This window comes from Podarcis filfolensis (assembly GCF_964270895.1).
Source record: "Podarcis filfolensis genome assembly, chromosome: 12".
Classification (NCBI taxonomy): Eukaryota; Metazoa; Chordata; class Lepidosauria; order Squamata; family Lacertidae; genus Podarcis; species Podarcis filfolensis.
In genome coordinates, this window is record NC_139614.1 from 26814480 (window position 1) to 26840288 (window position 25809).

The 25809-nt window shown below is 39.5% G+C and overlaps 1 protein-coding gene across 2 annotated transcripts in view; it reads left to right on the top strand.

The window, feature by feature from the left end:
• The first annotated feature begins 3342 nt into the window (after positions 1 to 3342).
• Positions 3343 to 25809, top strand: part of CRPPA (CDP-L-ribitol pyrophosphorylase A) — a 50298-nt gene continuing 27831 nt past the window's right edge. Inside the window, exons 1-5 of one of the 2 annotated variants that reach the window (XR_014540323.1) lie at positions 3343 to 4022; positions 9995 to 10274; positions 20136 to 20285; positions 22031 to 22135; positions 24241 to 24286. Coding sequence is in view for 1 of the 2 variants with exons in the window: in XM_083578752.1 (XP_083434878.1) it covers positions 3655 to 4022; positions 9995 to 10274; positions 20136 to 20285; positions 22031 to 22135; positions 24241 to 24286 (949 nt within the window). In the remaining variant the exon portion in view is untranslated. The remainder of the gene's footprint in view (positions 4023 to 9994; positions 10275 to 20135; positions 20286 to 22030; positions 22136 to 24240; positions 24287 to 25809) is intronic. The other variant, XM_083578752.1, reaches the window with a different exon arrangement.

The window sequence follows — 25809 nt, forward strand, 5'->3', positions numbered from 1 at the left end:
AACAGTACGGTTATAGGAAGCAGTGTGTATAAAATACTGAATGTAATAGGGTTATTAAGGTAATTGTATCAGAATTATTATGGGAATGTCAAGGAGGCAGGGGAAAAGAGAGATTGTGGAATTCTGGTGGTGAGTGATGATTGGATGAGGATTTGAAAGGGAGTTTGAATGCGAGGCAGTTGAGAGTCAGTTGAGAATGGTGGGTTCTGGAGGGGGTGGTTGGGCAACTAAATATTCAGTTTAGGATCAGTAGTCTAGTCATCATTCTTGTAATAAAGCAGCATATAAGATAAAGAGAAATACAGTCTCCTTTAGTGAGGGTGCGATACCTAGGATCTGGACCAAACATTGATATTTTTTGCTCTTTTCTAGTTTCATAGGTTTATGTTCAGGTTCTAATGATGTAACAGGGGTGGGGGCTCTTTAAATACTGGACCTAACCCCATTGGTTCAAAAACTGAGAGCACCGAGTAGGTTTCAGTGCATACTCCCTCTTCTCCCCAACATGTGCTTTGCACAAACATGTAACAGCAAGAGAAACCACAGATATTTATTGCTTAGACTCATTAGATATTTAGTGAACACAATAACCATACAATTCAGAGCATATTAACTTTTACTAATTATTAATTACAGTGGTACCTCGGGTTAAATAATTCGTTCTGGAGGTCCGTTCTTAACCTGAAACTGTTCTTAACCTGAAGACCACTTTAGCAAATGGGGCCTCCGGTTGCCGCTGCGCCGCCAGAGCACGATTTCTGTTCTCATCCTGAAGCAAAGTTCTTAACCCGCGGTACTATTTCTGGGTTAGCAGAGTCTGTAACCTGAAGAGTATGTAACCCGAGGTACCACTGTACTTATTATTACACTTCTAGGAGACTGAAAACTAAACCTCCACTGCCTTGCAGCTATTCATGAGAAAAGCTTCAGGAGTAAACCCCGAGGACGTACGGGTGGGGAATCTGTGGTCCTCCACATGCAGTTGGACTCCAATTCCCATCAACCCCATTATTTGGAGAGCTTTTTGTTTCTACAGTAGCCATAGTGGCTTGGATAACTTGTCTTTTGTATTGTATAGGTTTTTTTACATGCTAATAATAACTTCTATTTTACTGTTGCTTGGATTCCCATGGCTTTGTTTGTTGGTTACTGAGAGCCACTAGAAATGTGGAGTGTAAGTTGAAAACAAGTAACTGAAAGGAAAATGAGGGGCTGAGAAAGAGAAGAAATCAGCCTGCTCATGCTCCCCCTGATAGCTTATACTGTAGTTTTCTGAAGGGCAGAATTAGGCTGTTTGATGCCATTCCCATCTCCAGAACTGCATGGCCCACCCCTATATAGCTATAAAACGCTCAGGTTTGGAGTCAGCTGGCAGCCCTTTGGAACTGTATAGCACAACAAGTAAGGCCCCAAAGTGAGAATACATACAATGGCATTTTGTTTCAGGTCCCACTTTTAACCATAACTAAATCCTATTCTATTGCTTCCAATGGAATTTAGTCATGACTGATTTTTGCTAGATTCTGTCCAGGTCACTAAGTATTTCAGGTTGCAACCCTGTAAGCACTTATCTAGGATGAAGCCTCACTGAGCTTAATGGGACTAACATCTGAGCAGACATGCATAGGATTGTGTTGTCAAGTAAACAAATGCATGTCCAGCATGCTATCTCTTAAGGAAGGGATCCTAATCTCCACAATGTGTTCTATGTGTGCACAGAATGGCAGCTATTGTTGTGGATTAAGAAATACCTTCATTAGCAGCTCTTTTAAAAAAGAAAAGTCCAACTGATATATACAAGTGTTTGCTTGTATATATCCAGTTCATTGGATAAGCAACTTGGGAAAAGGAAGCATTTAACTTCCATCTCGGTGCACAATGAGCACCTTTTAGCAGACAACCAGGAACTCCCTCAAAGCTATAATTTTGCCATGGCCTTTCAAAAAAATCAACAGTAGCTTATATTGTTGGGCATACAGTGAATAAGCAATTGTACTGAAATATTTAAAGACAGCTGCCATTCATTGTAGGGCACAAGGACTATTTACATATGTCAAGAGCATTTTAATGGGAAACAAAGAGGTATAGTTAGCTTTATCCCACTTCCCTAAATGTCAGTCTGGAAGTGTCATTCAGATGAATAAAAGTCAGAAACAAGAGTTTACTTCAGGGGTGGGGAGCATCCAGAATTTGCAAGATTTACTCCCATTGGCCCCAGTCAGCCTGGCCAATAGTCAAAGATGACGTGAGTTGTAGTCCAGTAAGATAGTCCAGGCTTCCTAGCCATGGTTTACATTGACACTGGAGTTGTCATGATCCATGGCATGGGCATAGTCAGAATTTTTTTTGGGGGGGGGGCAGGCATTATTGGTCATTTAGTTAAGTATTTTTATTTACTTGATGGGGGGCAGCTGCCTACTCAGCTACGCCCATGGTAGCTGGACTCCAATTCCCCTCTTCCCTAATCACTGGCCATTCTGGCTGGAACTGAAGGGAGCTGGAGTCCAGGAATATCTGAAGGGCATCATATTCTCTACCCGTGTGGACAGTGCATGTGAGGAGGCAGCACAAATGGCCAGGGGAGCAGCAAAGTAGCTAGAGCACTCCTTGCACGCCATAGCTTGCCTTGTCCTGTTCTGCAACCCAGGCTACTGAATTGCAGAGTGACACAGAGCAAGTAACTGGTCTCTGTGCTGAAACGTTACATATGCATCGAAGTGTGGTCAAAAAACTAGGGCAACATCCTTAACGTAGACAGTCTACAAGATAACCATGTCTAGCCACAACGACGCAGGCATTAAAACACAAGATCTACCCACCTGGGAAGAATGGCAGATGAAGATGATGGACTACATGGAACTGGCTGAGATGACTGGCAGAATCCGAGACCAAGGAGAAGAGTCGGTGGAAGAAGAGTGGAAGAAATTTAAAGTTTATCTACAGAAATATTGTAAAATTAAGGAATGTTAGAAAGATGTCGGAATTAAGCTATGTGGTTTTAGCAGAAAAGATATAAAGGATTAAGTAAAGAGGAATTGATAACAGGTGAAAATGTAAAGTTACAATATATTAAGATAAAATATTAAGATAAAAGTAAAAAGGGTAAGGATTTGCTGAAACAACTACTGAACTAGGATACAAAAAAGGGAGGTGAGAGGAGGTCAGGGAAATAAGTAAATGAAAGATAGAGATGGAAAGACTGATCTGTTTTTAACTGTTTTTATTTTTCTGTATTTTGTATTTTTTGTTCTTTTTCTTATTTTTTCTTTTCTTTTTTCTATTTTTGTAATTTCTTTGAAACTTTAATAAATATTCAAAAAAAACAAAAAACGACGCAGGCATTAAACTGAAGGCAGTGTCACGCCGACGGCAGCCACGTGGCTTCCGCTTTGAAGCCCAGCCTTTTTTAAAAAAATGGGCAAGGCGCATGCGCAGAAAGCACGCAAGCGTCACCCTCCCTCCCTCGTTTCTAAGAGGGGCAATTTAAAGGGCCAGCCAAACCCACTTAAAAACAAAGTAAATTTAATTTTAAAAAAAATGCCGGGGGCGGGAGAGGATAAACAAGGAAAAGGATGGTGGCTTGTTGAGAATATGTGAGGCAAGAGATCAATTCAACGGGGGCGAGCTATCCAGGCAGCCGGCATAGCGCGCCCGATGGTTTTTGCGACTCACACCCAGGCTTGGGGGTCAAAAGTGAGGCGGGCGGCTGCGGCTGCTCGAGACAAGCCCCTTCTCCGTCCCTGGCGCGCGCGCAACAACCTTTTCTTCCGGGGTGGTGGGGAAGGGAGAAAAGGAGCCACAATTCGGATTTCCAACATGGAGCTGCCGGTGACTGACCTCAGGGAGGGCAGTTGCGGCGGCAAGGGCTCGGAGGCGCCTCGGGAGCGACGCCCGCCGGTGTCTGTGGCGGCGGTGCTCCCGGCCGGAGGAAGCGGGGAGCGCCTGGGCGGCTGCACTCCGAAGCAGTTCTGCGCTCTGCTGGGGAGGCCGCTCGTTAGTTACACGGTGCGAGCCATGGAAAGGTAAATAGCTGCTGCCGCCGCCGCCGCCGCCTCTTCCCTCACGCCAGCCTGACTTAGTGCGGCCAACGGCTTTTTCCCTTCACCCACGCATGCGCACACGCTCTCCAGGGCTGACAGGAATGGCGCGCTTACCTCAGCCCCCCTCCCGCCTTCTGAGAGAAATAATAACTGTCAATGTGTAAAATACAAAGGAAGCAGTGTGGGTGTATGAGGGAACCCCCCCCCCCCAAATATCGCATTTGGGCAACGTTGGGGTCGGTCCCAATAAGGGTTTTTGGCAAAAATGCAGGTCATAATCATGGCAACAGCACTTCACGTAGCTGAGATTTTGAAAAAGACGCAGCTCTGCCCCGAAGCTTACAATTTTACCTACTTATAAACATTTTAAAAGGAAGGGGAGTCAGGAAATCAAATTCAGCTCTGTGTTATGTGCACACTTGAAAAGACCTATTGATTTCACGAGGATTCGCTTTCAGAGTCGTGCTTACTTACATGCTGAATACAGGGGTGTTTATTCTGATTTAACACTAGGAGTTTTGCAGCCTTGATTCCAGGGCTTTATGGCTAAGATGAGGGAGATGTTCAAAGGCAAGCCCCACCTACTCGGATCCCTTGTCCTATGGAGCCTCAGCTAGTAAAAAGTATTTGCAGTTCTGAGTGCTCATGATCACTAATGGAAGCTTAAGCATGTGTTGTACTTATTTATCTTTTACACTTACACCCCACCTTTTTTCTAAGGAGCTCAAGGTGGCGTACATGGTACATGTTGACTTGGAGGTCCCACTAAGTTCAGGGAAGCTCTTACTGTGTTTTGAACTGCAGCTTTGGAATTTGATCCTATGCAGCTGGGTACACCTAAGCTGCTTGAAATGCGTGGGCTCTTTCAAAGTATTCACGGGTTTGGTCTGTAAATGATCTTGAGTATGTAGCTGTCTATATCCCAGGTCATTTCATATTCCAGGTAATTCCAAATCCTAAAGTTGTAGGTTTGATGGGAAGAAAAGAAAAATCATTGCAAGTGATGTGGTATTTTTTTTTAATTTAAAAAATTGAATTGGAATTATGGTAATTTACTGGAAATTTTTATGATGTCATAGGGAGTAATCTAATTTAACATAACTGTGTTTAGTAAATGAAACTAGTGGCATTGCCTAATATTTACTTGTAGTTGTAGTTGACATCTATTTACTGTTACTAATGAAATTATGAAATGGAAAAAAAATTATGTGGGGAAAATACGGCACTGAAACCCCTACATCAGTAATTGTAAGCATGTAAATAATGTGAACGGGGCCATAACTCTTTGGTAGATCACATATTTTGCATTCACTGGGTCACAAGTCCTTCTCCCTGTCAAGTCCTGGTATGGCTGGAAAAAGAGGCCTGCCTGAAAAGTTAGAGAGACACTGTCAGAGCCCACAAAGAATAGACTCCATGCTGTTGTACTCTTTAACTCCACAGTTAATATTTTGGAATAGCTACTGTCCCCACCCTGTATTTCCCAGCTATTCATGGCAGGCCTTTATTGCTCCAGCTCCAATTGTCATTTTTCCGAACTGTCAGAAATGCTGATGTCAAAGCGTATACCCAGTTGGTGCAAACAGGGAGCCATACAGTCATGGGGCAGTACTTTAGTCTGGACTGCTTTCAATTATGGATACCATAAAATTTGGACTGCCATGGTTGAATATATAAAATAGGAAGGTATCACTTGGGCACATTATTGTGATTGGCATTAAATCTGTTCCATGGCCCTGATTACTTACAAGCATCTCCCCACTTACCTGTGTTCTGCTTGCATGGTGCTGGGAAATAAATAAATAGAATCATACTGTACCAGGAAGTGGTGGGAGAGAGCTGGAGGGTCCTCGCAGCTTACAAGGATACCCTCCCCAGAACCTGAAGAGGGCGGAGGAAGCCCCAAAGAGACCTGTGGCACAGTGGGGTTTTGTTTACCTAATAGCCGACATGTGGGGTAGCACAGCAGCAGCCACCGCTGCCACTTTCCTGTGTGTCCTCCAACCTCCAGCTGGTCCCAGAGCTTCTACTATAGATATTTTGGTCTGGGTTGGAAAGGGAACTGGAGAGCAGAAAAAATAGACGTTTAGAGACTTTTTAGAGGGTGCTCTGCACTTTATGCAATTTTATTTATGCTTGTGGGTGAAGGATCATAACCCCTGCATAAGTGAGGGGACACCTGTACTCTAGACTCTAGAGTATTCCATTGAGAATCAAGCCTACCCCTGTTTTGTATAGCTTTTCTCTTTATCTGCATAATCCAGTCCAGGGTTCTTAGCCCCACTAGGGCAATAGTCTTTCACTAGCTGGTCAGGACTCAAAGCTGGATTGTATCCTGACCTAAGGTGGATCAGCCCAGTGGCATTACAGCATTACTTGCATATGGAGGTAAATTAAGGATCAGTGCTGTACTGCATGTATGGGCTAATGGAGCTTCTGAGTCTGAAAAGGTTGAACATTCTGCATGAGAGTCTGTTGGAATGTTGGAAAGGAACTGGTTTATATGTGACTGAGGCCATGCATGCTGAAAATAGATTCCAGGACTGAGCCTGAAATAACATTGACTTAGGTTAAGTTTATTGTGTTTTGAAACAACGCAGTGCATGCTTACTACCCCATCTGTTGAATTCAATCTTGCCTTCTCATGTTCATTTTTAATAACATTCTTTCTGCCCCTGTTGTGGTCCATTTGTGTTGCCTGCCACCCTTTGTGGCTTGCCCTTCTTTGCTTTTGTTGTTCCTCATAGACTGAATGTGTTGTCTTAATAGTTTGGCAGGTGCATAAATTGTAATTTTGCACACCACTACCCTGTGTTTGCCTGTGAAGAATGATTCGGTCAGTGACCTTTTTGCCATGTGCAAATGTGCAGAAAGGAAAATGACTTGGATATTTGAAGAATGGTTGTACTCAGCAGTTTTTCAAACTGTGTTAAGGTGGGCAATGGGAATACAGAGTCAGAAATTCACAGGGCTTAGCCCTGGAGATTGTTTCTAATACAATGGCTGTTTATGTGAATCAATAAAGAGGTGTCTGAGTTCAGGAGTGGAGTGTTTTTCTGTTCCAGAAAGCCTTCACACTTGGGCAGAAGAGAGTACTTGCATGTGAATTTGTTTAAAGATACAAAATATACAGCACAGAAGCTGAGTTAAAAATATAGTTTTTAGAAGGGAATGGAGCGATGCTGTCACCCACATAAAATCAACATATTGGTTTAAACTGACTGTGATGAACCCCTGCAAGTGTTCCCTATTACATGCCAATGGTTCCAGAGGAATAGATTTATCACCATTCTCTCCAACAAAACCCTGTGGTGGTAGTGGTGGAAAAACTAGTGTGTGTGGTTAACGCTGACTAATATTCTATTATCACTAATTTACGCATATGTTGGTATTTCTGCATACCTTGGCATGATGAATGAGCATTGTTTTGGCACCCCAACTTACGCTCATTCATTCTTAGCTGTCTTAGCCCCCCCACTTGTGCCACCCTGCATGTCCCTTCTCTCTTTCCATCTGTATTGGCTCTTTCCAAGAAGCCTTCTCTGACCCCATCCTGGGTGGGTTGCTTTCATTCTTTACAGATGCCAGAGGATTACTGTGTCTTGCTTTGAGCTTTGGCAGCACTTTATACAGTGTCATGCTAACAATTTAATTGGCTCCTGCCTCAATCTCTGGGACTCATCAGCAGCTAGTACCCTTCTCAGAAAACATATGAAAAGACCCCCCACTCCAATCATTTGTGGCTTCCTTGCTTTCCAGTATCTTCTAATTGGAGACTTTCTTCCATTTACAATAGCTCTTTGATGGCATATTGCCCCGAACAGGCACCATCTAGTCCTTGGTCAAATTTAAAAAGGTGTCTTTAGCTGAAAAGCTCAAATATCCCACCACCACTGAAAGGGTACCAAGTGATGTACCTTTTCTGAGAGCTGGCGTCTTCTAAAATAAGGGACATCTGGAAAACATTTTAGCACAAAGTTGCAAGTTCTATTATGTTCCAGAAGCTTTTTTTCTTTTCAAGGAGTTATGACCCATGATTAGCTTTGTGATATATTTGGATCTACGTCTTGATGAAGTCTGCTAAAAGACAGAAATTGATTCCATCTATTACTTTTTGCTTCTTTGAATGAAGTTATCTGCTTCATCGTCTTGATAAAATTAGTTCATGAATTCTTTCATGAGCACCACACACTGTATTCTTCTGTCTATTTCATAAGTGAAGCGAGCACTGAGTAGTACTGTATTGGGTTAAAAAATAAAAATAAAAATATTGTTTGTGCTATATTCTGCCTTTTGACCTGCTTTCCAAAGCTTAATTATCACCCCTTAATATAAAACATTCCATTTAGCTTCTGTTTCAAAATAGAATGCAATCTGAAAACATGTAAAGGTTTTGATACATTTTAAAGGAAAACTAAGTAACTATTTTTTTAAATAAATATTCTCTTTTAGTGTAATTTTTGAGCTTGCATTTTGGTAGAAATGACATCTACTTAGAAGTTCTACTCTATCCAGTGGTGGTTTTACCTTGGTGAAAAGTATGTACTTCAGCTCATGCACAGTCCCAGTTTTCACCAATCCCCTTTACCCACCTAAGGCTCCCTAAAAATATGTTTCTGAGGGTTGGGTACCCTCTGGAACAGCATGGGTTATGGCACTGGTAGGAGATTTCTGCAGAAACTGGGTTCTGTGAATGAAAACACTTTCCACTAAGGCAAACTCACTGGGAAGAAGGATTAATTGTTAAATCACCCTGGGAGCTGTTGCTGTGTGAGGGAAATAGGGGTCTCCTAACACCTCTTAGTACCCGTAGCAAATATTAAGTTCCCAGAATTGTTGGGGGGAAAGTTATGGCTATATAAAGTGGTATCTCATTCTTCTTTGGCGATTACTCATAGCCGTGTAAGATTGTCTTCCATGAAATCAGTCTTAACAGTGAGTGACTGTGTAAGTGACTGTGGAGGCCAGTTCTGGATCCACACGGCCTTCCACAGTGGGGACATAGTTTTCTGGGTGGGAGTTGATCACAGTGAGGGTTTGCCAAATGAGCCTTCCTCTTAGCTCATTTCTCCTTATCACCCTGAGTTCGTGCATCTTCAAGGTCCACAACAGCTTTGGTAAAGGCTGTTCTCCAATTGGAATGCTCACAAGCCAGTGTTTCCCAATTGTTGGCGTTTATACAGTACAGTACTATATTTTTTTTTAGATTTGCCTTGAGAGAGTCTTTAAACCTCTTTTTGTTGACCACCAGCATTACGCTTTCCATTCTTAAATTGGGAATAGAGTAGTTGCTTAGGAAGACAGTAATCAGGCATCCGAACAACATGACCAGTCCAACTAAGTTGATGTTGAAGAATCATTGCTTTGACACTGGTGATCTTTGTTTCTTCCAGTACACTGGCATTAGTTCACCTATCTGCCCCAGTGATGTGTAATTTTTTTTGGAGATACTGTTGATTAAATCGTTCAAGGATTTAAATATTTAAAGTGGTATGATACTGCTTTAAATGTATAGTGCAGATGGGGCCATAGTTGGCAAATTCACTACAGGTTTCCCTAAGGCCATACGCTATCCCCAGTCATAATAGGAGAGAATCTTCTTATGCCTCTAGTAAATAGTATATGTCTAAGAATATTTTGTGTCTTGACAAATAGATTGCAGTTGTGAGTAAATTCTGGTCACAAAGTTGGTTATTTAGTTGAGTAAATGAGACGATTTACGTATGATTCGAAGATCTAATGTAGAAGTTTCTGTTGGGTAAAACATAGTTCACCATTGTTCTGAACATGTGAATTGTGTCTTGCTTTTTTTGCTAGTGTTCCTAAATGGCAAACAAGTAAAATTAAAGAAACTCTGAAAGATACTTTTACCATTTTGTTTTACATATTTAGAAAAAAAATATACTTGAATATTTAGACATGTACATTAAATAATTTTATTCAATGCCTTATAGAATCAGCTGGATATCTGATATTGTTGTGGTGGTGTCTCCGGAGAACGTTGAAGTAATGAAGTCTATTATAAAAAAATACGGTCACAAACGAACAACAGTAGCCGAAGGTGGAATGACTCGTCATAGATCGATCTTCAATGGATTGAAAAAATTTGCAGAGAGCCACCTTCTCAGTTCACCACTTCAGAAACCAGAAGTAGTAATAATCCATGATGCCGTGAGACCATTTGTTGAGGAGGACATACTTTTTAAAGTAGTTATGTCTGCCAAAGAGCATGGGGTAAGTACTGTAAAATCACAGAACTCTAATGCTGAGATAGTAGGTGGTAACACAGAGACAACTAACAGTGCTCTGAGTTTGGATGATCTCAGTGATCAGACTGCGATATAAGGGCTCAGGCACTTCATAAGGTATCCTGGACCCAAGTTTTTAAGGGTTTTCAGTATCCTGAACTTGGCATGGTAGGATAGGATAGGTAGGATAGAGACAGCAAGTATAGATTTTCTAGGAGAGATGTCACATGCTTTTACCATCTGACCTCACCAGCAGCCTAGCTCCTGCCTTCTGTGCCAGCTGGAGCTTCTAGACTAGGCTAAAGGGCAAAGAGCACATTACAGTAACCCAGCCTTGAGTTTACCAATGCATGGACTACAGTGATCTGGTTATGCTGATCTGGAAATTAAGCATTCCAAGATATCCTAAAATGAGTTAAAGAACATTTAACGCTCATTTAAATTTCTATGAAAAATAATGATTTCCTCTTACATTGTGTGTGTAGAGACTTCCTGGTTTTCTTTCCTTTCTTTTTTCATTAAAAAAAACACAACCTGTCTGAAACTTCATACTAAATCACTCATGCAAGGAAGATGATGCTAATTTAGAGTTCAGGTTCTGCATACCATAAAGATAGCATAATTGTATGAAGTTTTAATGTTCTTAAAATGGCAATTGATCAAGTAGGATATTGCACTCCTTAATTCCACTTGTCAGTGGAATAAATTACTTTATTACATTTACTAATCAGTTTGTTATTTGCCTGAAGGATTCAAAATGTGCAACTTTCCAGACCTTCCAAATTAGGCCTTAATAAATTAATTATATGAAACAATCTCCTGATAATGTTAGAATATAATTTTGTAACCAATTAGATTCCATTTATGTTTTGAAGCAATTTATAATTAAAATTTTACATTTCTAAAAACCACTATTTTTGTTGCCAATACAAGTTGTGGAAAGTAGTGGAAACAGAAGAAGGCAGCATTCCAAAGCCCCTAGCAAGTTTTTTATTGCCAACAATTTAAACTGCACCACAAAGAAAAATGCTTGCAGCATGTTTTCTTTAAATTGAACTTGTCAGTCCAGCTTGAAAGATAGAATTGAGAGACAGAGTCTCTATAATTACAACAAGTATTGAATTAAGTCTGATTCTTTTCTTACAATTATTGCTGTTTATAAGTAAAAAGTGACTCAAAAACTTTCACGTTTTCAAAAGTTAGAATTTTGCTGATTGTTTTTTGGATTTGTAATTTGTATTTCACATGAAACAGGCAGCCAATTGAAAGATGAGAATGATGCTTCTTCATGCTTTCAAATAAACATTTAGTGTTAAATGTGAAATTGTACATTTTGAAAATAAATATTGATTAGGGATATAACAATGTGATTAGTTTGAAAAGAGTTGACTGCCAGAATACCCAGGTGTAGAATCTAGCTTCTGTTGAGTGAGAATTCAGGATGCTGTTGTGTTTGTGTTCAATGCCTGTGTACTTTTACTTAGACCAGGTGTATGTGTATTCTAGGGCTAGAAAAATCACCTTCAGAGTTGCCAAACTGCAGAATTACAGAATTTGGACTGAAGGATCACATAGATAAATGGAAGCTCCATTGCAGATGAGCACAGTATATAGTATATATTGGCCTTACATGGAATGGAATTGCCATGCCCATAACTTCCATGCTTTCGGTGAATGAGTTTGTAAGCATCTTAGCCCCAAGTTTTCTTGATATTATAATTTCATTGTATTTCTTAAAGGAAATTCACTGAATGACATAGATCACCTTGGAGGGAGGCATCCATCAAAATCTAACTTAATTGTGGCTCTGTATTCATTAACATTTATACTGTGATTTGACATGTTGAAAATACTTATTTATTTATTTATAGTAGTAATCTCTACATCAGTCCTCTAAGAGTATTTCTCCTAGTTTGTATTATCTTCCCGGTATATCTAGTAGTTTAAGAAGTGTACTTGGCATACACTGTAATCTGTTGTTATCCTCATGTTATGGGAGTGGAAGGTGAGACAGAGTGTCTATTGCAGCCCTAGAATGTAGTCTGCTGCAGTTATCAAAGATTGCAAACTGAGAGAATGTGACAAAGAGGTGTAAAACAGGTCACTCAAGGAAGCTAAGCCTGGCCAGAAACTGCAAATCAAGTGAAGCCATAGCACATCCTTGCACACACAGGCAAACACACAACAGCACTCTGAGGTGCTCACATGAATCCGGCAGTGTTTCACATATAAAAACAGACACAGCACTAATGTTACCTACCTCCTGACTTTTGTTCAGCCTTTTAGCCTGATGATTACCTTTTTTCAGAGGGCAGAGGAGGGACCCAACTTTACCTTTGTTGTTGTTGTTTAGTCATTTAGTCGTGTCCGACTCTTCGTGACCCCATGGACCAGAGCACGCCAGGCACTCCTGTCTTCCACTGCCTCCCGCAGTTTGGTCAAACTCATGCTTGTAGCTTCGAGAACACTGTCTAACCATCTCGTCCTCTGTTGTCCCCTTCTCCTTGTGCCCTCAATCTTTCCCAACATCAGGGTCTTTTCCAGGGAGTCTTCTCTTCTCATGAAGTGGCCAACTTTACCTAGGCAACATCAATCTGGCAATGAGCATGTACTGAATTAACTTACGCTTAACTTACCCCTGTAGTATCTCTTTTCTTTTACATAATTTAAACTAAAAAGGAAAAATTGAAGGTACCCAAAAATTGTAGAAAACACGGAATCCCCCTGCACTTCAATGATAAAAAATTAACTGTTTTAATTCAGTCATTTTCCTTTTTTCGCTTTCCCCCCTTTCTTTCTTTTTGGTAATGTGGCTAGCTTAAACCCTTTGCCAGGTAGATTCGCTATGCCAAGTTGCATAGTGATAGGATGAATCATCTTGATTTTATTATGAATGGAATTCTGAAACAGCTGTTTTAACTATACAGCTGCTCCTAGAGCAGCACAATAATAAATTTATGTGTATAGATTTTGTTATACTTCAGAATGAAATTTTGTTGTTGGATATCTGATTTTGGCTGTATAGGTGACTGACATGTAAGATGAGACATAGTTTGGAGATACTGTTTCAAAACCAGCTGCACCTGCAATTACAGTAGAACACCAGAACAGTTGCATAAGCGCTGCATTAAAGAAAAGGAGAGGCTTTGTCAGCCTCACATAAAGATACCCTTGTGCATATGTTTAGGATGAAGTTTCTGAGAATGCTTACTAAGCTTGTGAAGACATTTTCCATCCCCTAATTAGGAATGCTGTATGTTGGTTGCAGCAGACAAATGTGGGGGAAAAACTAAGCAGTTGTCCACTGAGTCTGTTTGACAGTTACCACTATACAGCATTCTAGTGAAAGATGGCCATTCTGTCATCCCTTCTATCAGTTGTTTATAAAATGCACTATTCCCTGGAACAAGCTCTAGATCAGATATATACTCAACCTTTTTGAGCCCAAGGGCATGTTTAGAAATCTTAGGGTGGTGTCCAACAAAGTAGTTCTGCTAGGGCATGGACTTTGGCTGTGAAACAGAATTTCACCTCTTGCTCCTCTCCCTGCGCCCATCTAAATCTGTTCTGGGGTTTCCCCCCAGATTTGCACACGGGGAAAGGTGAGGAGGGAAAGTTCTGTTACGCAAGCAGAATCCTTGTGCTAGCAGAACTACTTTGATGGTTACCACCATAAGAAACTGTCATGGGTCTCACAAAATACTAGTTTCCTAGAATCACAGCTGGTGATGCTCAGAACCTTCTACAACTCCCCAGCAACAAAACAGACAAAAAAAGTAATCAACATTCCCCAAACAGGCAATCAAATAACCCAATGGCTGCCATGTTGGGGGGCCCTAGCTTTAGATCATGGTTGTCCTAGGGTGGTACACTGTTTCAGGCTACAAATGGGGGCATTTCATAAAAATAAAAAAATCACCTCTGTGACATGCACAAACAAACCACTCGCTTAAAGTAAAAAAGAATCTATGAGGTTGTTCTTCTCCCTTCCTTTTCTATTTGGAGAGATTAAAAACACAACAACCTTGACATGGTAGAGTTCACCCTACTACTTCATTTTGCTGAACATGTAGAATAATAACTAGATGAACTTTATAAGAGCCAGCATTTTCTGGTTGTTATGCCCGTTACTGTTTTTCAGAAAGTTAGTGCTCCGAGGACTATTTGCTCCTGGGTTCACTTCAAGAACACCACTTAATATACAGTATCAGTGAAGGGTTTTTAAAAAATTGCTCATGGGTGGATTTCATTGTTCTTTTAGATACTATTTGTACGACTAAAGGTTCCTTAGAAGCAAGGTTTTCTGCTGTGCTTCTTTTTTCTTAAGCTGCTTCATGGCTTGCACCGCCCCTCTCTCCAAGCCATACATGGAGGCTCCAGGGACTAGTTGAAAACATTCCTAATGCAATTAGTGCATGTCATTTCATTGAGAAGTGCAACTTTGTAACTTAAATGATCAACATCCTTAAGGCATGTGCCTTTCTTCTGATTTCTAATTTGCCTTAGTGCTATCACAAAATGAGCTACTGTGCTTGCACATACCTGCAGCAACTTGTTATCGGATAGAAAATGCAGCAAATGTTCTTGTGCAGTATTGAAAACTTAGGGAAAGCTGTCCTTCTTTCTTCACCAGTTGCAAGAGAGACAGCAAAATTGCTCTGGCTTGGTTTTGTTTGACATAGCAGAGTGGGCCCCTGCAAAATCCTTGAGTGCTCTATTGCTCCCCAAAGCTTACTGATCTCATACAATCCTTCTCGTGCAGTATATGTTATTCGGTGTTTAAATTTTCAGGTATGCTTTGAACCTTCTAGTAATGTTTTGATTCTCTTGACTTCCTTTGTTGTTGGGCAAGAAGCCAACAAGCTGTGGGTTGAGGCGGAGGAGGTCTGGTACAGCCTCTGGATCCTATTCCTGGCTTCCTTCAAATTTTAGATATTTCATTATAGTGCTCATTAGTGAAATATTATTTCCCCCAAGGCAGTCTAAAGGACTCTCCCACTGATTCATAACTTGTGGGACACTATACACCATTCAGCTATAAAATTATGACTACCTCAAATCAGGCTGCAGAAAAACAGTTTTAAGTGGTACTGTTTTTAAATTATGACAAGTCCAATGTTCTAGGAAATATTTCTTGTACTTGGACTCTCCCCTCCCCAATAACTTATTGTGCACAGAGAGCACAGTAATGATACTCATTGTAGAGTTCTAAACCTTTACAACTTTGAAATTCCTAGATGTTACTTTTTAAAAGATAATGAAACCCTTCCTAATGGACTTTATGAACTGAAACCTATTTTTATTCCGTACTTTCACCTTTTAACAGGTTTATGAATCAGTGGAGCAGGTAGTATTTAAGGAGACTTGTGTTTCCGAAACTTGTTACTGTCGAAAAAAATTCAACAAAGCTTCTTTGTGCATGAAAGGATTTTGTTGGGTAAAATTAGGCAGTAAAAACCAAAAGGAAACATTGGTTAATTTAGACTGAATACAGTACAAAGTTGGGAACCTTGAATCCTCAGGAAATAATGCAGCTACTGACTAGAATCCAGTTTGCTTGTGTATCTGTTTTTGATAGGAATAGGAATTCTTATCTATTATGAACAGATCTTTAGAAATAAAGTTATATAGCTTAAGAAAACCACTGTTTCTAAAGAAATAATTACTGCTCCTTAAAATGAATGCTTTTTAAATTTAGGATTTGATTGTAATTTTTCTAGAGTATCTTGACAGAATCAGGACATTTCAAGAAATTAGAGGTGTTTTTGATAGAAATAACAAGTGAATAGCCCTTTGTAGTTAAAAAAAAAAAAAGGATTGTTTAACTTTAAAAAAAAAAACAATTTAAGAATTTTAAAGAAAGGGACAATTTTTATTTTTTTTTTTGCGTCTCACACTGGCTGCACTTCTCTAAGTGCTGGTCCACATCCTCAGACCACGATAATCAAAATGATCCTGTAGAGATAGAACAGACAGGGTTCTGGACACTTCCATTGGACTTGCTGTAACTGGTATCTGACTGTCCAAATCTGAGTGATTTTGCCTCTAGCCTAAAGTGCCTTGCAAGTATACACAAGGCTGCTAAAGGGTGTCATAGCAATGCTCTCTTGGTCATATGGCACAAGCCCATTCACCACTTGAAAGAGCTCTGCTGGACACAGTGATGACGGAGAAGCAAGCTTTCTCCATTGCCATCACCGTATGCTAAGTGCCGTAATGCACTTTGGCCTGTGCTCAGTTGAAGCAGGCACATGTGTGTGGAACTTTTTATGCATAGCTGTAAATTTATGGCCAAGAGAAAAGCAGTTTTAACTGGAAATTAGGATTAGGATTTTCAGAAACATAGTAGAAACTGTGTAAAGGAAGAAATTTTGAAACAAAGACTGCAATGCTAACCCCACCCACCTGAGAGTAAGCACCACTGAATTCAATAGAAATTACTACTTAGTAGACATCCACTTTTGTAATTATGCATTATAAATATACATTGTGTACATTAAACCTTTGTTTTTGAAGTCTGCTTAATATGCACCATGGTGTCAGGTGTCAGGTCATTGATTCAAAGTTTGCTTTAAGCTTCTGATTATCTATTCATTTTGCATTTCGGAATAAACAGATTAAAACTTCCTTCCTGCTGACCTTAGTCCAACAAGTTCTAAAACTGGCCCCTTCCAGCTGGGTAAACAGCCTTAAGGATCTAATTTGCCCTCTTCTCTTTAATTCAAAATTATGTTAAATGTTCTCTTCAGTGACTCATGACATCATTCTCCGTTTTCACAGAGTAGTTTACACAGGTTCAACAGTTCATTCTCAGCATTACAAATTAAGGAATTTAAGACTCTGGGTTGTACTGTCTTTTTTAACATTCCAAAACCACTCTAGTGTGTAACCATTCTGTCTAGGCCTGTTTTGTAGTCTCAATCGAATACCATGGACTATTTATTTATCGCCCACAAGTTTACCTTTTTACTGTACAGTGGTACCTCGGGTAAAGTACTTAATTTGTTCCGGAGGTCTGTTCTTAATCTGAAACTGTTCTTAACCTGAAGCACCACTTTAGCTAATGGGGCCTCCTGCTGCCACTGTGCCACCGGAGCATGATTTCTGTTCTCATCCTGAAGCAAAGTTCTTAACCCGAGGTAATGTTTCTGGGTTAGCGGAGTCTGTAACCTGAGGTACCACTGTACAAGATAGACAGACAAATCCTGGGCCAGAGTCTTGATACCAGCCACATTGGACTCTAAACAAGCACAAAGTATTGTTACTGGAAAGACAGCTCAGCTTTTGTCCCCACACTGTCATTTTGTCTTTTAGTCCTTCTTGAACATTGGTTTGTAAAGGCCAATAAAGGAGTATTTGTAGGTCCTTTGACAACCTCTCCTTGACATGGGAAAGAGAGGTTCCCAGTCTTTCCCTCGCTTGCCAGGGGAACTCCTGGATGCACTAAAGCCAAATCTCAATTTCTTAAATTGATCAAGTCAACGCTGCACCGTTTATCAAGCCCTGAGTTCTTGTGTGACTTTCCAGTTAGTAAAACTGGGGATGGGGAGAAGCTGTGCACCTGACTACTGAAATGAAGAGTAATTGTGGAGAATAATTGTGGGGAGGTGGGTTTTTATGAACCCTAGAAGCTTCTTTCCAAGCCAGGTGTGGACAAATTTTGTTGGCATCCCTGACATTTACTTAAAGATGGGATGGGTTTGAGGTCTTACAAAAGAGCAGAACGAAAACATCAATAACAGGCACACGAATGTTGTCATAAGTTTTGGTGATTAAGTTGCTGTGAAGTAATCTTGGATTTTGTTGGCTACTAAATTAGAATAGTTTTTCTAAAATCAGTTTAACGCTAAAAGAGTAGCTTAATACAGTATCAGTTTAATGCTAAAGAGTAGCTTAATACCGTATCAGTTTAATGTTCAAATATACAACAAAATATTTTTTGGAAATAGTTGAAATATTTTAATCTCATAATTGCTGGTGGTTGCTTTATCTTTGAAGGTGGTATTCTGTAAATTTAGGGTAAGTATTCTTTTAAGACAGTTCTGCTAACAGAAGTGGTAATTACAGTATGTGGCTGAAGCATGTTGATTACTAGAGATATAATTGGTGGGAGCGCAGATGTCTGAATAGAAGTACATGTTTCTACCTGTTAAAAACATAAATACACAGGTAATTCTTCTACTTTAGTTTAGAAAATACATGTGGTTTTGAATGCCCACTAATGGAAGTTGTTTCAATGGTGTAAAATAATATTTTCTGTGCAGTACTATGTGGAAAGAGTTTGATTAATTAGGATGTGAAGACATTAATCATATTCATTTACAGAGCAATACTATCCCTGAGTTTATTTATGCCTCCTGGGCAGGGAGAGGTTCTCTTCTAAGTTCCTGTGCATTTGCTCAGCCTGAAGATACACTGGGATAGATTTCAGTCTCAATATATCACATCACTGCTGCCCTTTCCGTTGGCACCAGTACAAGGGACAAAAAGTGGGTGGAATAGGGAATGGCAAGGGAAGAGCAGAGCTTAATCAGTATTGTGTGCTTTCTCAGGTCACACTCCTGTCTTCTTCAGTGGTGTAATGTTATGCCTGTAAATGAGGAAGTGTATTATAATGCTACCATTGTTGTCAACGGTCAGCCCTAGACAACTGCCGCGTCTCAATTTCTTCTCTGCTGCAGTAGAGGACAGGATTCCAACTAAGACATGCTTATTTTCCTAAGCATAAGTCCTGACTATCTTCATGATTATTGCTGGCATTTGAAGCCAATCAGAAGGAAGTTGAGAACTGAAAATAAGACCAATTGGGTGAATAGCCAGGAGACTCTGACAATTCACCAAATGGTATGTGTGAGAGAGAGGATGGACAAAATGAAACTAATTCTGTCAGAGTTGAATTATCAATGTTTATTGAGCAAGAGACAGATGTAAAGACTGTTGCATAGGAGTGGTCTCTGCCTGAAGTTCAAAATACTTAATCACGCAGTACATATTCCAGTGTAGTGTTGTAGAATTGTTGGCTAAATTTAACCTATTGTGTCATAACTCTTACCTGATTGCTTGTCCTACGAATTCATTCACTACTTACCATCAACGTTTGAAACTAAGATATTTATAAGCCTATGAAGGCAACACAGCAGAATTTCACTAACCATGTTTATGAAATTGTATTAAAGTAATTTGGTTTGATTTGTAATAATTTGGAAAATTAATTAATTAATTAATATTATTTTTTAAAAAGATGCCGCTAGAGTCTGAGTCATATTTAATTTGATGGCTTGGGTCATCTGAATGTTTCTCCACATTCCCGTGGTCATGGTTTCAAATATAGATCTGGGTTTGGTGAAGTGGTCACATTAATACTTTGCCATTTATCCACCACAGTATGGTTACACTCATTCCATATTTCAGAACAATCAAAATAATTTGTCAGGTGGTTCTTCAGCCTCCATAATGAAGTAAGTTTTTTGCCTCCCATAAATAGAAGATTCTGAAAATACGATAGGTATGTGTGTGCTTTAGATAGTTTTTCACAAATGTGAAAGACTGGTGCTAAACATTTTTGGGAAAGGTTTTAGTGTTAATTTTCACTGTTTGCTACAACATGATAAAAATAATGCATGCAGCTGTCTGTTCCCATAGTATGAGGCTCAACTTTCATCGACATCATGCAGAATAGGATGTTCAATATATATCAGGAAGAGTTCAATGTCTGGATCAGGCCAACAGTGTATGTGGAAGTCAAAATATTAAATTTGCTTGGACTTGTTCTTTAAGCAGAGATTAACTAAGGTAAACATGTAAATCTGTGTTTAAAATCTTCCCCCTTTTTTTCTTGGTTCCCAAGGCAGCAGGAGCAATCTGTGCTCTTGTCTCCACTGTTATTGCTTCCTCTGCTGACGGATGTTTAGACCATTCACTAGATCGTGCCAAGTACAGAGCAAGTGAAATGCCTCAGGCTTTCTTATTTGATATAATCCATCAAGCATATCATCAGGTAAGAATTTTGGCAATTAAAAAAGAAACTTACTCTTCTCCTCACACCCCCACACCCCACCACCATACTGTAAGAGGCAACTGACTTGCATGTGTTATTTGGGGAGTGAATTAGTAAAAATTCATTTTAATAAATTATATTTTTGGTTTTTTTGCCACCAAATGGTAGCATTTTGTATAATTATGTTATGTTACATATACTAAACTTCCACACAACTATCCACACAAAATGGATGAAAAGGTTTGTGTGTTGGGTGTGTACAACCTACACCAGTCTGTGTAGTTGATTCTGCAGTCAAAATGGACAAATGCTTGTTCTTTTAAGTGTGACTTCTCTTTGTTTTGATTGGGGAAGGTGAAACGTGAAACCACCCTATGTGGGTGCATAGAAACCTCAGACATGTGCATGGCTGGGATACAGCTTATTGCAGAATGATAAAAGTCACAGCCAAAGCTCTGACCAGTTTTACCTCTGCCCACACACTCCACTGGCAGGTGGCTTCTGGAAATTTGCCCATGATGGAATAGCCCTCTGACTGAAAGAGGGACCCATTCCACCTGCCTTTAAAATAGTTTTTTAAATACTGGTTGGAGTTATACTCTACTGAGTTTCTGAAATACAAGTTCACAGCATGACTGCTACACCTATTGTAGCATCTCCCACACCTACAGGAGAGTTTGACTTGGTAAACGGCAGTATCAAACAAGAAATCCTGCTTGCAGGAAGCTTTAGCTTATTTCCCTCTCTTACTCCTGAAAACCAGTACTTACTGCTATCACTAAAAAAAAGAGGTATTGAAATTCTGTATTTGTTCCAGGTAAACTTAACTACTGCTCACCATCTCAATCTACCTCATACTGATTTAAATTTTGCTAGTTATTTTGATCGTAACAAACATTTTGAGGAATTTATGGACAGCTCATTTTCCTGTTGCTTTTCTGTTTTTCAGCCCCCCCTCCCCCCGTATTTAAGAATGTGTAGAGGGAAAGCTACTAATTGCGACTGGTGAATTTGCATTGCTTTGAAGTATTCCAGAATGTCTCAGATGCATTACAGAAGGGATTCTACCATTTTAGTAGCTATACTGTGCTTACATAGTATAGTCAGAATTGAAAGGGCTTTAACTCTGACAATTCTCCACTGGCACAGTTAACAAAGGACAGAATTACAGAAGATCTTGGCTCAGGAAATAATCTAGCCCTTTCTTGACATAACACTTTCAGTTTATTGAGAGTAAATTGGCAAAGTTACATAATGTTAGGTTACTGTCCTGTTGCTGTGAGGCATTATACTAGAAAATACATGTTTAGGAGAAGTACAGTTACAGCTGTGCAGCACAGTAGTACGTTCATGGTGTGTGCTTGCAATGTAGGCCGAATCTGAAACAGATATGATAATCTCAGTATTGATACTGTTAGCTGAGCAACTGCTATCATCATCTGATGTGGCATATAACAGTACAAAGCAGAAAATTATATGGATCAGGATGGCTTATTTGGACCTCTGCAGTGATTACCATGGTGGCACAACCTGATGTTGGCAGTAACATTTCATCATGCAAATGCAACTGATATAGGTCTACGTATTAGCCAAACATTGACTGCACCTGGACTAGGGTGCTCAGTCAATCTGTACACAATTGCGACTTTGTATATTTGTAAAGCTTGAGAAACAGTAATTTAAAATGCTATGTTGTATATAAATTCTGTAGGCTACAATGGTTTTTGTTTCAACATTGTCTACAGTGCAGTGACTATGACCTGGATTATGGAACAGAATGTTTGCATCTGGCACTAAAATACAGCAAAACAAAGGCGAAACTTATTGAAGGGCCCCCTGACTTATGGAAGGTAGGAGCAACATTTTTCTTTAGTAAATGGGAAGCTTTGGAAAGTTGATGATAGTTACATGATTGCACTTCTGAAAAATATTGCTCAAATGCTACAAACCATGAATGCAATTTAATTACAACAAGCTGTATATCCATGCTGGAACTTTTAAGATGCCCAACTTTTCACTGCCACAGATGAATGTAATAAATCTTCTGCAATGTAGAATTGAGATGCAGGTTGTTCCTTGAGATGCCTGTCTCATCAGCCTGATCCAGCTTTTCTTAGGAAAACCCATTCTCCCCTGGTTTTAAGTGCCTAGGCAGGATTCAAGAAAGGAAGTTTATGGAAATGGCACAACTTTGGTAGACTTCTCTTTTAGCTCATACAGAACGATACTCTTCAAATATTATTTTATATAATAGTATATACACACAGCACATTTTGATGTGTTTATATCAAATACATCAAACATATATATTTTAATATGTTGAATAGAGGTAAAAATACATAAAAACACAAGTTACAGGAGAATTCAAGCCTCCCTGTTCTCCATCTAGTTCTCCTGGCAAAGTCAGCTTCCTGGCATGTCATTCTGTCCGTGTGCTACTCCACTCCACCTGCTGAATGTGTGGATGGACAGAAGTGTCAACAGCAGCCCGAAACAAGTTTCCTGGAGGGGTTAGGGCTGGGCCAGCCAAGTATTGTTGGATCCCAAGCCACTCTCACTGCATCCTATGATCGCCTTGGTTCTATTTCAGGCCCAGTTGCCACTTCAGCTCTAGGCTGACACAGGCTTCTCCCTCCACCACCTCCTGCGCTTGCCACCATGTAGGGGGATTTGGATTGTACCCTTAATCTCTAAAAAACAAGGATTACTACAATATCATTAAAGTGTGTGACATAATTATAAATGAATGGAGATACATTTTTTAATTAAAAAAATAGTGTATACATCTTGTGTTAAAAGAATTTCTAGGACTTATCCTTCCACATTTTTGTTATTATGTCTATGCTAAAATCATACTGTAACAACTGTTTTATATATCATTCTGTATCACTATGCAGTATATTCAGTTTATAGAAGACATTTGTTACCACACACACACACAATAAATAAAATCTGTTTTGGTAATTTCTCTTTATTTTCTGGTGTCAGTTTTAAGCATGTGAGGTTCAGAGCAACCTATTCGTTTCACTACCAAAACTGACATAAGAGCTCTCCTCTATGAGGTGTCTTGTTCAAAGAATACTCCTGCTCCAAAGTACTTTTTAGATCAGAACTAGTAATACATTCAGAGTATTACAGCAAGAGGATTGTTGTTTTTTTAAAATAAAAGATGTTAACTCTAGATTCTGGGAAATAATGTAATTATCATAGTAAGGGAAGCAATATAATTATCATAGTAATTCAGATGAACTTCTTGACATGAAGATATGCAAATGGTAAATTTACTATTTCACTAAAACAGAACAAAGGTGGACATTCTTAGAAAGAATATGGTAGACATATGTGGGTAAACCAAATGTAGCCATTTTTAAAAAGAATTATAAAATTAATACTGAACAGTTTTTAAAGCTTAATACAAATACAGATTTGGAAGATCTTCTGATTTACATTTTTTCTCATGGCTTCTAGTGCTTTTTAAATATAATTTAGATATAATTAAGATATAATTAAATATAATACAGTAACTTGGAGCAGAGCTTTCAGAGTGGCTGTCCCTGTTCTGTGGAACAACATTCCTGTCAAGACACAACAGGTACCCACTATCTGCACTTTCTTGGAATAACTGAAGACCTTTTTCTCTCAACAAGCTTTCCCAGCTGAATGAATAGGTCTCTCTGCCTTATGCATACATTCTGTGTGTTTTTTAAAATCATATTTTGTGTTTGTGTGTGTTTTAACTGTTTTTTAGTTCATCCATTACGCTTTGTACATAGCCTTGAGATGGAAGGCTACTAAAAATAACAACAATAATAAAATGACAATATTATGTGTTGACAGTCTTTCAGTGTGGAAAATGGTCTTTAGGTCCTGTGTGTGTGTGTGTGTGTGTGTGTGTGTGTGTGTGTATGTTATTAAAAACTTGTGGAAGAACTAATTAGGTTTATCTGTCCTTTAGGTGACCTACAAGCGAGATCTGTATGCAGCTGATTCTTTAATTAAGGGTATGTGCTTGTCCTTGAGTCTGCCAGTTCATATAGTCGCCAAGATGAAACCACATTTTGTGTGTGAAAACACTAGAAATTAAAGTTGACTGGTAAAATAATAAAACCACATAAATAGCTTTAGCTTATTCCTTTAATCATGTAAAGTTGCATAAAGGAACCAGGCAAATGGAAAATAGGCCTTGGGCACTGTCTCTGATTCAAGTCAGACAATGCTGACCTTTCAACCAAAATGAAAGCCTATCCAAGGGGAAAACAGAACTTCAGGAAGTACATAATCAAGACATTAGTGAGGACTTCATTGTTCTGTGGATGGGCATTGCACCAGCAGGGAGATGCAGTGTGAAAGATCCATATGGCTAGTGACACTACAAATCATGGTTGCTGCTGCACAGAAGCAACTTGTATTGGCTTCTGTTTCAAGGCTCTAAAAGTGCCTTTACAGATTATTTCTTAGTGAGAAGTGTAAACATTCACCTTGCCATCACCTTGCACCTTCACACTTCACCATGACAGATTCTCACATCCCATTTAGTGTTGCACTCCACAGTTATTTGAGACAGATCTGCGACATTAGGGCTTTGATTCCGACTGCTTTGGCAGCAAGTCCCAACTCATCAAATCCCATCTAGCACTGTATTGCCAGCTCCATCTCTTGGAGGGACCTGTCTTTGGGGTGTTAGACTACATACAGCACACAGCTTGCTAAAGTCAAAGGCAAGCCAAGTAGGAGAATCTAGGTTCAAAATTCAGTAACTTCCCAGGGGGCAGTGCTGTGGAGCTGGTCCAAGAGTCACAAAGGTCTGCAGCCAGGAGGAGGAAGAAGAGGAAGAAGTCCTAGCTGACTGGTTTGGATAGAAAGAGATCTCTCTTTCTGTCTCCAAACTCCTGACAAGCTGTTGCTGTTCCTCATAGGATATGGTGATAGCAATCAGTGTAGCTTCTTAGAGAAACAGTGGAAGAGAACCAACTGAGCCTGACTGAGCTGCTTTCTCATCTGCAGTGTCTGTAGGGACTTGTTCTGTGCAATTCCCTCTCCCTGCATAGGGAAACCAGCCCTAGGAGCCATTAGTCAGTGGATACACTATGGTTCTGCCACACTGCGGCCTTTTATTTTTTGTAACAGTGTATTCTGAAAAAATTTGGACCTGATTCTTCAAGTGGTTTAAATTTTAAGTCTACTACTCTGGTTTTCAGTTGAATGGCCGTCGTTGAAAGTTAATCATCTGTGTGAAGGAGATACTCAAACTTCACTTACAAATTAGAAGCAAAATTGGATCCTGGCTCCTTATTTTGCATATATTTGTTCATTTAGAAGATTCACGGGAAAGTGTGATTTCTGGTGCACTTAGGTATCTAAAACAATTTTAGCTGCTTAAATATGGGGATTTCCTATGTCAAGGACTGATTTACAAATAAATACGGAACTAGTTACAATGAGCTAAAACCACACTTCATCTTGTATGTTTACCTATGTATTTAGGGATATTCTGTAAGCAAAGCAACATTGTATTTGTTGTGCA